Source organism: Phaethon lepturus, unplaced genomic scaffold (genome assembly GCF_000687285.1).
Source record: "Phaethon lepturus isolate BGI_N335 unplaced genomic scaffold, ASM68728v1 scaffold13752, whole genome shotgun sequence".
Lineage (NCBI taxonomy): Eukaryota > Metazoa > Chordata > Aves > Phaethontiformes > Phaethontidae > Phaethon > Phaethon lepturus.
Window position 1 is genome coordinate 2,327 of NW_010521315.1, and position 13,698 is coordinate 16,024.

At 37.3% G+C, this 13,698-nt stretch overlaps 1 protein-coding gene across 1 annotated transcript in view; it reads left to right on the forward strand.

The window, feature by feature from the left end:
- The window catches only part of FKTN (fukutin), a 15,608-nt gene extending 2,260 nt beyond the window's left edge, over positions 1–13,348 (forward strand). The window contains exons 3-9 of the mRNA XM_010281479.1: positions 1,514–1,717; positions 3,156–3,433; positions 4,875–5,007; positions 6,591–6,720; positions 7,839–7,972; positions 8,894–9,021; positions 13,135–13,348. Coding sequence (XP_010279781.1) covers positions 1,514–1,717; positions 3,156–3,433; positions 4,875–5,007; positions 6,591–6,720; positions 7,839–7,972; positions 8,894–9,021; positions 13,135–13,348 — 1,221 coding nt within the window. The remainder of the gene's footprint in view (positions 1–1,513; positions 1,718–3,155; positions 3,434–4,874; positions 5,008–6,590; positions 6,721–7,838; positions 7,973–8,893; positions 9,022–13,134) is intronic.
- Positions 13,349–13,698: the final 350 nt, after the last annotated feature.

Here is a 13,698-nt window from a genome sequence, read left to right on the forward strand (position 1 = left end):
GGGGAAAAAGTAGGTATTTTTCAACATATGTGCATAATGAAGTAATAGAAACAATGCTAGTATGTCACTTACCTTTCAGCTCCATACAGTTGAAATCACTAAGAGGGTGGCCTTGCTTCTGCTTGTACAGAAACTGTAGCGCTGCTGCCTAAATTCTTTGTGTTGATCCACATTCTGTCGTCACATTTTTGCATCTCTTGGAAGCCAAAGCCCTGTGCCAGAATTGGAGGCTGGTCTGTGGAGTCTGATTGAACAGTCTCAGCAGCTGGGCAGGAGGAAGGTTAGAACTTCAGCTAGAAAGCAGGGTCAGCTTGCTGGGCCGGTAGCTTGGGCAGTAGGCCATAGTTTTCCCTCATTACATCTGTTGCAGAAATCTTGAGATGCAGTGGACATAAAACCTTTCTGTTCTAAGCTAATATTTTTTTTTTTCTGATTAGAATGGTACTTTGAGTCATTAAATCTAACTGTCACAGTTAAATACATCAGCTACATTTTTAACAGTAGGGTGGCTATGATTGCTGTAAATTTCTGTGTGCCATGGTCATTTAAATGTACTTAATTAAAGTTCTCCACTGAGTCAAGTTAATAAATCCCCTCATCAGGCACAGGACCTTCTTGCTACAGCTTTTAACCCCTTCTGCAATTGAGTGCTCTGGGCACAGTAGTATCGAAAGACTGGATAGCACTCATTCCTACAGTCTCACTGAATCACCCTTGATATATATAGCAGGCATCACACTTGAGGTTTGGGGATACTGTTTCAGAGTATCATCCCCAGAGCATTGCTAAAGTCAAAGCAATGTCCATTGCTTTCACCTTGCCCACTGACTTCTTCAAAGGCAGTTGGTGTGATTAGATGCAGTTTGCCTTTGCCTGGCTTTCCCAATCACATTCTTGTCCTTCCTGTGCTTGGTTGTGACTTTCCATGGGCTTTTGCTCCAGAAGCATCCTGGAGACTGAGATTAAGGTGTTCCCCAGATCCTCCTTTTTGAACACGGCATGAGATCTGCCTTTCCTCAGACTTGAGGAGCATCTCCTCACCACCATGGCCTTTCAAGACGTTGCAGAGCAGCCTCAGAATGATGTTAGCCAGCTCCCTCAGCACCCACACATGCATCATATCTCATCCTATAATCTCTGGTTTATTCAAGTGCTTTCCAACTCAGTCTAGAACTGGAAAAAATTTAAGAGTTTAGCCTAGAGTCCATTCTGAAGTCTAGCACTCTAGAGTGAGAATGCTTTAACTTGTAGAAAGGTCTAATTGAAGCTGAAAGGATTTTACTGTAGTCTTAGGGACCTGAAAAGCCTGAAAGCCACCTGTTCTGAAAGAGAAAAGTTCCATTTCCACGTTCATGGAAATAAAGTGCACACTCAGAAAATGTATTGGGAGATAAAATTTCCTTCTGTCAGTGGGTTGGTTTTTTTCCCCTTCTGTCAAAGAGTTTTAATGTATTAACTTTTGTACACTTAAAGATGCTGTTTCTAACTTCTAATTTTATCCTCTGTCAAACAGCATGTGGTTAGGAAGTTCCTAGGCTTAATATCCAGTCACAATATACCAGTGTATTTGATCGATCCTTTGATTCTGGGACTGGTTGATAAAGACATTGAACAGATCAGAAGTTCTTCTGATGGCCCTAGTCCAGAATGCAAGTATTTCTGTGCTCCAAGAGACTTTACTACGTTTGCACTACTGGACAAAACATGGAAACATGAAGTAAGTGCCTTTTCTTTAATCCGTATTTGCATATTGTAATGCATTCAACTGTTCTATGATTTTGTGACAATAATGCTTTCATTTTTGTCTTAAGGCCTCTGAATTCATTGTGTGGAAATCTTGTAAAAGTATTATTAGAGGAAAATGTTTTTAAAAAGCAAAAGGTATCCAGGCACTAGCAATATGCATAAACGTGTAGTAAGAGGCCATACCAAAATGAAAAAAGAAAGTGGTCTGTTAGAAAGGAGGAAGGAAAACCTTAAGCCTGTAATGTAGGTACAGCCATATAAATCTTGAATTGGGGATCTATCAATGAGGAAATGCAGGTATTCATGTGATAAGGCTAGAAAGATTATCACAGTCTGATGGTTTACATTTCTTTTAGTACATCCTTGTACTTAACACCATTTTATTTTGTCATTTAGTGTATTGGTATATCTGCTTTCCTTTAATGTTCTGAGATTTTTAAGTGGGTATGTTAAAAATCGAGATGTAGCATGTGATGAAGGACAAAATGGAATCAACAACTGTTTCATCAACTGTCACCTGGAAATATTTATTAGATTAATTTATACAGACTAAAGATACCAGTGACAAAGAGCTATTTTCTTCTTTTTTTTTCGTACCAAAAGCAGGAGACATTAAAATTGTCTGTGACTATTTTACTGAAGGAATCCTGCTCAAGTGAAGAGTGGTGGCACTCTGGATCTCATCGAGGAGTTGTTTTACCCATAGCTGTAAAGAAGTTCAAGAAACTGAGAATAAAGTTGTATAGCAGCACACTAGTATAAATCCATCTCCCCATTCCTTTGTGGCTCATTGACAATATCTGTAGCATCCAGAGGAGAAGCTGATATGTCTGTGTAAAACAGTTCAAGGGGGGGTAATTGAAAGGGTCTTCAGATGGTGATTGGTTCTTTTCTTATTCAGCCAGAATTTCATTCCCTTTTTCTTTGGAAATATGAAAGCCTGTTACCTAATGCAACATTTGGTGAGATTTAGACAAATATTTATGTGCATCATAAAAGATGATTTTGCAGTGATTGTTTTTGTATTAGTGGTATCATTATAGAAGGACTTAGGAACTCCAAGTTTGGCACAAGAATAACTTTAGAGAACAGTTTGAGGATGCAGAGAAAGGTGCTATGGCAAGGAGCAAACCTAGTCCAAGCATGGCTTACAATATTTATGTGGTGTTTTCTTGACTAGTTTGAGGGACAAAATTTAAGACAAGGAAGTACAGTGGCTGGAATTGCTTGTGGCTGCTGTTCTTTAAGGTCTTAGAAATTTTTGAGCAGTTTGTGCTTAAGTCTGATTAGAAAATGAAAATGGGGAATAATGTCAGTTAATAACAAGTATTTAGCATTCAGTTTTGGTTTCTCTAATCTTTAGCATCTTGCTCGCTTGCTCGCTCTCCGTCTCTCCCTCTCATTTTTAGGTGGGCCTTTTTAGAACTGCTGAGAAAATGGGGTTTCAATGGCTAAAGATTATAAACAAGGACCCCCGCTTGGATGGGATGGATGACCTGTCTGGAATTGAAATTCCCTTGCACTACATATTTAAACTGGCATCTCATGCCATTCACCTGGTGGTCTTTTATGAGAGGAGCGGTAATTATCTTTGGCATGGTCCCCTGAGACTCAAGCAACATATGGACAGAAAGTTTGTGCCTTTCCGGAAACTCCACTTTGGTCGCTACCCTGGAGCATATGAAAAGTGAGTTCAAAACAGAGGAGTGAAAAGCCATAACGGCACTTCCAAAGTAACTTATTTCTCCTGTATGTAAAATTACTCTTTCCTAAAGTCAGGTTGTAAAATTTAGCTCATGTATGGTTCAGCCTTCAGTGTGCAGGTAAATTAAGGTGTGATGGTAAATCCAGTTCTGTTTACCTGAAAATAGGAACTTCAGCCAATTATAAATGAAGGACTACATTTTAGAGGAAGTTGCTGTGTAGCCAGGTCGAAGCAGGCAGAAAGATGAGAGAAGTCAAAGAAGTCATGGCTGAGGTTAAATATACTGGAGGATTTTCTGCTAGAGTCAGTGGTTTACTATTAATATATTCTATTGATAACCATCTCTGCTGTCAACACAAGGGTAAAGTAGAAGTGTCAAGAGATTTAGTACTAGCTGATAGATATTTGGTGTTCTTTCTGTGTTTCCAAAAGTTGATACAGATATGGAACATTAAATGAAAAGGGGAAGCAACATAAATCCATTCAGTAACAGTCCAAATAATCAGTATTAAACATGAGTAAAGAAAAGTGACATTTGTACCACAAAGACATGTGCCAACCATTGCATCTAACCTATGCTCTTAATATGCTGAGGGGACTCCTTTCTTGCATAAATGTTTGAATTGGTGGTGCTGTTTGTCCATAGTCATGCTTAAATCTTGCATTGCATTGGTAAAGTTACTGTAAATGTCTGCCTTTTCTTGCAATGCTTTCAATAGCAGTATTTCAGGAGATACAGATCATGGCAAATCTTGTCACTATTTTCAAAGCCAAGCACATATCACTAGGCTTTGAGAACAGTGTTTCTATAGGGTATGCATATATGCCATAAATCAGAGAAAATCAGCTAAACATTTCACAGGTCAAATAAAGCTGTTTAACTTTTTCCTTAAAATTGACACCATTCTTTCTTCCTTTTAAAACATGGAATCTCTACTGGTTATGTGCCTGAATACTTGAAGTTGACAGAGTAAGCTGTTAAATATCACGTTTCATTCATTATGAAATCTGAATAGTTTTTGAATTTTAAATGCAAATAGCCTCAATATACAGGGAAAAATTTGGTTCTTAAGTGCATCCCATGCTTAGACAACTAAATAAATAGCCTGAATTTTCAAATGCACTGAACAAAAGCTCTGAACAAGTTCAGTGCAAGTCATGAGTCAGTAAAGGAATCGGTGATCTGACAAACTAACTATAGACTTAAAGGCATAGAATTTCTTTTTAAACCAAATTTTGAAGTGTATGGGAAATTTGATGAAGCTCTTGTTGCTCTTCTGTTATAATCAGTTTTGGGTGTATTTAGACAGCGGAATCACTGCCAGTAGTATGCATTAAGATTTTAATCTGACCTAGAGGAAAAAGTGGCTTATGGTTTGTAAAGGAATTGAATGGGGCAATGTATCATCTTTCTTTCCTGCAGGCCAGAACTTCTGCTTGTCTCCATTGATGACCTAAAAGTTCAAATTCCAAAAAATCCGTCCAGTTTTCTAGAGGAGATGTCACACTCTAGATTTCTTGAATGTAGGTACAGAGAAGCTCGGGCTTTCTTTCAGGTTAGTGGTAATCGGGTAGTGTCTCTGAGATGTAATGTGTGTTTTCACTGATTGACCCAACCTACAAACAGTTACTGCTTTTTACCTAGATGGGACTGTTTGCATACATAAAGCTAGATACAGCCTCTGAGATTCAATCCACAGAATTTAGTAAGTGGTAATAAAATTAATAAAATTAAAAGTTTAACTGAAAATCATGGTCTGTCTTTTTTACTTGTGAACACATTTTTTTCCATTTTCCAAAACTTTGAAACGAAGTAGTAACCAGTATGTCCATAGTTCTTAAACATTGTTACTGTTAAATAGATTTCATGTAAATAAGATTAAGATCTTATGGATCTTTGTGGTTGAAAATTTTCCTTAGGGCAGTTCTTGATGTTACGAGTAATACTTCATTTTATATTATTCTGAACCATGTACTGCCATTCCATGGTCCTAGTTTGATTTATTTGCAATGGTATATTTGTTCCAAAATTACTTATTTCATTGCTTTTTCATGATCTAAGTTAATGTTTTCAACACTGTTTAGAGCTTTCTTTTTAGAATATTGCTACCTGATTTAGCAGATGGTATAAAAATTTTCTGCTGCAGTATGGGGAGCATTTTGTCCTAACTTGAAAAGGACCAAGGGATAAAGTGGTCAAGAGTTACCACAGTTAGGACTGTGGAGGCAGAATCACTGAATTTGAGCCATCTCTGATCTCATGGAAGAGAAAAAAGAGATTCCATTCTTCAGACTCTTGAGATCTTGGGGAAGGGGCTTCTCAGGGAAAGGAAGACCATGCTTTTTCAGTCTCATAGGCTGTAGCTCCCCGTACGTGTACCAGGAGGTTACTATACCCAAGAGTACCTGTGTGTTGTCGCTTTACCTGTAAGGGACAGAAATTGTAAGCATGCTCCACTTCAGCACTAAAACTTCCAGGCAGTAATTGCCACAGGCAGGGAAAATGTGCCTTAGAAGGTATATTGAACTTTGCTTTAATGTTGAAATAAGCAGCTGGCATCTGTTTCGAAAAGTAAGTATTCAACTGTTTGTTGCCCAAGAGCTCTTAAGAAATCAATCATGAAACTGAGTGGTGCGTTGTTCCTGTGTTTGATTTGGTAACGTTTGCCCAGACTGCCGTGATGTTTTTGGCTTTGCAATAACAAGATCCAGCCACAGTTGCAGCTGGAAGTTGGGCATCATTTTCTGTTCAGGTTGTTTCTACTCTATGGCAGTTGTCGTCAACATCCAGTTGATGGCGCCAAATAAATAACTGGAAGTAACTTTGATTCTGTCCCTGATTTCCCCCTGCACCCTGTGTACGGACTTCATCGTGTGCAGAACTAGGGTTCATCTGTGTTGTTGCCAAGCGCTGAGAAGCAGTGTCTAATACATATATTCTTACTCCATTTTACCGTAACTTTGCATTCTAGTAGTTTGGAAAAAATGAAGATTGATGTTTCAGAGGTTAAATTTTAACTTGTCATTCCAGTACATGATACATAAATTTTTAAAGGTAATTTTTTCTTAGGACACTGGAAAACGAAGGGACCAGTTTGCTCTCTGACAATACCTTGCTTATTCTTCCTTTGCTTTCCAGCTGTATCCTGATGATGCCTCTCTTGATGCAGTGGAGTTCAGAAAAAAAGCAAAATCCTTGCTCCATGTGGCTGCCTTGACACTGAATAACTTAGGAGTAAAGTTCTGGCTGAGCAGTGGAACATGCCTTGGTAAAACACTTGTGTTATGTTGCATTTTTAAACTCATCTGAAATTTTAAACATTTCATCCTCTATTGCTTGTGACATCAACTGAGGTTAAATGTACTGGGTTAGAAGGTAATATGTGGCATTAGCTGTATTGAAGTAGGCCTTTTTGCTCCTGACAAAATACTTTTTCTTTAGAACTGTGAGCCTTGGAGATGCTGAGCAAATTTCCAGTGAAGCATTTAATGCTATTAGCAGTTATCTATGTTGTGTCGATCACTGCTTAGAAAGTAATCGGCAGTTCCCTAAATTGTGTGACTGGGAATTAACTGAAATGCTACCTGGAAAACACAGTGATGGGCACATATTTCTGCTGTCCACGTAGACTCTCACCTGATTTTTCTTCCCATGCAATTTGGTGCTTATCACCAACTTTTAAAATATAGTTTACATGTAGTTATTTATTTTAAAATAAATAACACAACCTTTCAATAAAATGCAGTACCTGTTCTAATAGGTTGACAAGTTTTCAATTCTGCTGAAGATGAAAGCAGTATCTTGTCACTGGTGAAGATTCTCTTATTACTGAAATAGGTTGTGAAAACTCGTGTGTGCACATTTGACTTGTATGTGTTTTGTCCTAGGGCATATCATTTTCTGAATAGACAGTTGCTAAAAGCTGCTTTAATGAAACAGACAAAAGGATGTCCCACTTCTTGTCGTACTGTTTTGCAGTGGTGACTGAAAGTCGATTAACTTCGCAGATACTATTTAAACTAATAATTTCAAATTGAAAGCACAGCTGTAGCCCTGTAAATGTTCATTACTGATCAGATTTGGGCCCAGAAAAATAATATTTTTTCCTTTAAAGACATATGGATTGGAAAACTGAAGATATCTTATCTTTGAATGAGTTAGTGTTTTCTCTCTCATTCTTCGCTTTCTGGAGGAAAGAGCTGGCTATTTGTGCAGTAGTGTTTTTTTCTTGGGTGTGGTTCATTTCATACTAGAGAAAGGCAGAAGTCTTGTTTATGGCCTCACTCAAAGATCTCTGCCTGGTCACCTTATGGCAGTTCATTTTTATGTTGCTTTTGTGTTCCTGAATTAATAGTTTGGTTTTTTCCTTTTTTGTTTTTTCCTCAGGCTGGTATAGGCAGTGCAATATCATTCCTCACAGCAAAGATGTGGATTTGGGCGTCTTTATAAGGGACTACAAAGCAGATATCATTCCAGCCTTTCAGAAAGCAGGGTTACCACTGAAGCACAAATTTGGCAAGGTACATAGATAATGAACAATTTGCTTCATTTATCTTTGTGTAGGTTTCTAAGCTTGAGTACAGCTGCAGATCACTTATGTGGAAGTGGGTATCTGAAGTTTCCTCAGAAGATATTTACTCATTAGGGTTTTACCTCATATAATAAATATATAATCTTGTTGATTTTTGTGTGTTGTCTTGAACAGTGTGTGAGAAAATACCCTTCTTAATAGCTTCAGCCCTTTTTGGGGAGTCTGAATTCCACCTCAGAAGAAGTTTTAGTAAGTTTTAAAGTGATCTAGTCTGTGTTGGTCGTGCTAGGGAAACTTAAGAATTAAGGTAGAATTTAGTCTTGAGATTGGATGGGCCTCATCATATGGGTGGATTGGTGATAACTCTGGGATTATTTGTAGCCCAGTATGTAAAACTAGCAGAAAGGGAAGGATGGCTTGAGGTGGGTACAGGACTTGCTCATTATTAGCTTATGTGGATCTTTATTTAACTTTTCCAGAGTGTAGGCTCCAGAATGGTAGAGAAAAAAAGGAAAAATACAGGAATATGAACGTTCAGCCACAGCTCAATGGTGCTAGTGAGCATTTTATCATAGAGGAAGTGTAGTGAATGAGGAAACCTACTAACCATGTGTTTATTCACTGAGATTATTTTGCTTGTGGCAGAGGACAAGAAGATGGTGCTGAAGCTTTTGGGGCTAAAAGGAAGAAAGAGAAGGTCATTCCACTGAGGTGCAGAATATTTCCAATGTTCTCAAGGCACCGAAAAAAAAAAAAAAAAGAAAAAAATTGCAGACTTAGTGTATTTTCTTCAATTAGGATAGGAGTCACTCTACATACCTGACCAAAATAAATTTATTTTCTGAAACCTGCTGAGATAAGTCGCCTTGTATTTTCATGAGTATATACTGTGTGTATTTTTGTCTTGCAGGTAGAAGACAGCTTGGAACTCTCTTTCCAGGGAGGAAATGATGTGAAGCTTGATATTTTTTTCTTCTATGAAGAGGATGACCACATATGGAATGGAGGAACTCAGGCCAAATCGGGCAAGAAATTTAAGTATGAACTGGATTTGTACCTCTAGTAGGAAAGAAATGGAACAAGTTAGTGTTTAGTGTTGGCATGTTGTGTGTTGTTGCCTGGAAAAGTCTGTGTTTTTTGTGGAAAAGGCAGTTATCAGAGAAGAGTCAGTGGAGATTTTGCACTTTGAGACCAGGGAAATAGAACAGTATTGTGCCTTGCTAGAGAGGTGCTGGGCTTGTCTAATGTCAGTTCTCTTGTGAAATCAAAAACAATGCTGGCATGTCATTTGTCAAGTAGATCTTGACTGTGACGAGCTCCAAGTTAAATAAACAGCTAAGATGAGAAAGAAAACTAATTTTTTTGTTAAAAATCTTTTTTTTTAATTTGTTTTTGTTTTTGTTGCACAAACTAATTTTGCAGTAAAAAATGAATCCTTAGGCATCTATCTTGATGACAGAGCGTTATAGCAGAAAGCCTCAACTGTCCTTGTGAAGTAAACCCCCTAGTTTGGGATTTCGTGGTAATGATTTGGAATACTTTGACTGTAATGTTGTGACAGCAATGCAGATGACTACTGTGGACCCTGTTGTTGTTCATGTTCTGAAAGTGGAATTTTAAATAGGATCCCACATTTCTTGCTTCATACCTTTCAGTATTAGATCAGCAATTAAGTACAACAGCTTCCTAATCTACTTAGCAAACTGAATTGAGGTTTCTGATAATTAGATTTGCTTCTTTCCGTCACCAGCCTTAAGTCAGAAAGAGGCAGTTGCAGACTAGTTGAAAACCTTGTTGACTTATTTAGGATTTCATTATCTTTCATATTTTGCTTGAAATGTATTTGCTTATATTTAGCTTGAACTGTATTTGCTTATATTTAGCTAATGGGAGCTTAGTGAACACTGTCATCCAGATGGTGATAATGTTTGAGTCCTTGTCTTAGTTATCTTTGTTCCTGAAATGCCAAACAAAGATTGGGAAAGATGTTTTGATGACCAGAGTCAAAAGGCACACTTAGAAATAGACTAAAGGAAGAGGTCTTGGAATATTCCCACAGAAAATGTGCTGTGTTGCAGGGTATTTTTCTTAGAATACAGCAACAGTATCTTCGTAGTTTTCCAAAGCAGGCTTCATGTCTGTTTTTTCCATGTGAGATTTTGGAGGATTTTGTGTGATGCATTCTGAGGAGGAAGATGACCAAAAACTTCCTTTCCTTTTCTTTGTGCTTCTGTTGTGTCTAAATTGCAGTAAGTGTTTCCATGCAAGTAGAGTTGACATGCTCTTTCAGAATTCCATTGTAGCATCAGACCTTGGGGATACTGAGAGCTGGTTTTTTTACCCCTTTGATATGACTGGTCCAATGCATGAGAATAGGAGGTAGATGTGAACCTGTGCTATGCTCTAATTCCTGTATCCTAGGATATTACAGCTCTTTTGGAGCTCAAGCTTTCATAAAACACTTTCCTTTTTTTGTAGCCTTGTACTTATTTTTGGTGGTAATTTTTTTCAAATTACCTTCACATCAAAAAATTTAAAAATTTTTCAAATATAGCTTTCTAATTCAAGAAGAACTAATTTGCTTAGACATAGTGTAAGGAAGCTTCTAATTCTGAACTGGTGTTTCTTAGGCATAGTTTACTGTACTTAATCCATACAGAAAAGGAGCAAGAAAACTGCTTGTTTACCATTATAAAGGCCCAGAGCCCTGACAGAACATGGCTATTCAGAATGCTTAGCCAAATATTTCCAGATATGTATTATTCCCAATACCTTCTTAGAATGAGAAAAAAAGGTAACAGCTGTGAGATGTGATGCGAGATGTGATGATTTAGCATGCTTGATCTGAATGTTTGCAACACCAGAATGACTCTCAATTTTGCTTAGCCTTCAGCCCTTTCAAAATCTGGGGCTAAAGTGAGGAGGTCAGTCAAAAGAGAACTGATTGCTGAATCCTAAATCCACTTTAACAATGTAAAGGAATCGCACCAGCTGTTTCTGTGGTATCAGAAGAGGTATTGGTTGCTACTAAATCATAACAACAGTGGGAGTTCTATTCCAAGATACGTTTTTAAAAATGAAGGGTAAAAGACATTTTCTTCAGAAAGCTAAATATTTGCACAAGCATACTTTCTATACATCTTGCTAAATGAAAGTATTTCTCATTTAATCTCTAAAATATTTTTCATTAGTCATTTTTGGTCTCTCTTTCCTTAGAGAGCTGGTTTCTAAACCTTACAAGTCTGGCTGTATGGTTTGCATTTGCATGTACACAAATACTTCCTCAACATTGCAGACACAAGCAAGCACGTACATCCTTCTTCTCTTGTCTTGGAGTTACAGCAGTTGAGACCTCCTATTTGTTTACAAAATTAATGCTGGACGGTTGCATTCTTCAGCAAGAAGAATTTGTAGAAAGTGAATCTGGGAATCAAATCTATACTGTATGCCTGAATCCTTAAAATGAGTTAATTCTTTAGGTTCTTAACAGAGAGGACTGTGTGTAAGCATAATATCTTTTCATTACTTTTATGTCCAAAGATTGATTGAGGCTTAAATTGGAAGAAAGAATAGTGAGCAGTGTATACGTACAACAGTATGTAGCCTTATCCTAGCAACTTGGAATGAGAAAACAATGAGCAAGGATTCCAGTAGTGTGAAGCATCACTGAAAGCTACATTTTTTTTGTCAGGGAATGTAAACATTTTATTTTAATAATAGTTAAATAATTATTTTGGTGAAATTTCCAACTGACCTTTTAATTTTCAGATTAGTTTATTTACATTATCTGTTCATTCTCCTTGGAATTATGATTCAGAGTTCACTTTATGGAGGATATATTATTTCAGTGGTTTGCTGAAATAATGCGTGCATATGCAAAAGTTGCAATTCTGATAGACGAATGATTTCCTGGGTTAAAAACAGCTAAATAGCAATTTGATGATTATAGATCCAGTAATAAAGTTTGTTTACCTTGTTTTCCCCTTAGTAGCTGGCATTTTTTTGCTTTTTGGTTTAGTTTAGAGCTAATCGGTAGTCTCTGGAAATATATCCAAAAGTGCTTGATCACTTTTTTATCTCCCTCTATTTAAGGCATAAAAGCAAGGTGGTTTTATTTTCTGAAACTGTTTGCTCAGAGCTTAGGAATAAAATTAACTTTATGCTTAAAGGAACATTAAGCATTTCTAAGTTGTGCAAATGCACAAATCTTTTAACCTTCTTTTTTGAAAAGTCTTAAGTGCTTGTGGTTTCATTTTAACCTGTGAAAAGGAATTTTTAAGATCCCTTTTTCTTCTGTGGAAGACTTCACACCTTCAGAATTGGGAGTGATCCTTTCCAGGAATAGTACATAGGCTTTGGTATTTGCTTGTTTAACACATCGACTCTGACACTGTGCACCTATAGGATGTCATTCTGATCAAACTGTGAAATTTACCTCTGAACCTCCACTGGTGTAAGCATACTTACAGGTGGGGCTTATGCTGGCCCTTCTACAGAAAAAAACATTACAGAACAAGGTCAGTTTGTTAGAATAAATTATTTTTAAAAATTTGAATGGCCAAGAATGTTTTGGAAAGTACAGGGTGGCAGCTGTGTTGTAATTCTTTGCAGCTGCTCCAAGTCTGGCACCATGTTTAAATATAGGTACTGAAGGGGAATTGTATGCTTTGTTTGGCAAGGCTGAAGAAAGGTAAAAACATGTTTTTAAAAAAGGTCTGACTCATCATGAAGTATTTAATCCTGCTTTTATCAAAATCTCCCCTACCAAATAACATGTATTATCACCTTGACACCCTTCTGAATGAGGTAACTGTTAAATTCAGTTTGTAAGTGGAAAAATAGAGACAGGAACTAAGTGATTTCCTGTAGGTGGGAGAATATGGGAATAAGTAGTAAAAGAATTAAAAATGCTCCTTTCTAAGAACTTGTGGCAAATGTTAACTAGTTATTGTTGGTAATAACACCTCTTTCCAGTATGTAGATAATATTTCATAGATAGGAAGTTGGGAAGTAAGAAAAAAAAATTTATAAATGTAACATGGCCACTTGCTGAAGTTGCATGCTTTCTTCATGAACTTATTTAGAGATTTATTTCTCCATGAATGTTTTTCAGTCTTCTGCCAGTGACTGTGTTCTTTTGTTATGACACAGGTATCTCTTTCCAAAGTTTACTCTGTGTTGGACTGAATTTGTAGAACTCAAGGTACATGTGCCCTGTGAAACCCTTCAATATGTTGAAGCCAACTATGGCCCAGACTGGAAGGTTCCTGTGAAGATGTGGGACTGGAAGAGCTCACCATCCAACGTGCAGTACAATGGTGTCTGGCCTGTCGATGAATGGGATGATGTCATTCAAATCTACTGACCACCTGACTTCTAATGGAGCATGGCTGCTATCCTTGAAACTGTCAGTTTGTAATTTCCTATTTCCCAAAAGCTTCAAAATCCGTTCCTTTTGTAACTTCTCATCTGTTTCCTAAGGAGACATTTCCCTTTTTTGCATAACAGGTGTTTTTTTTTCACCTTCCTCATGCATTTTCCAGATAAAAGAAAAGAGAAGGGAAGCTGGAAGAAAAGCTGTGCAAAGGGAACAGAGAAGAAATGGTGCAGTAAACTTATAGGCAGTTGACTATTTAAATATAAACAGTGGCCAAATGGCTTAGACTTTCCTGGGATTATCAAAACCTTGTGACTGTTCACTTCTCAAGCTTCAGA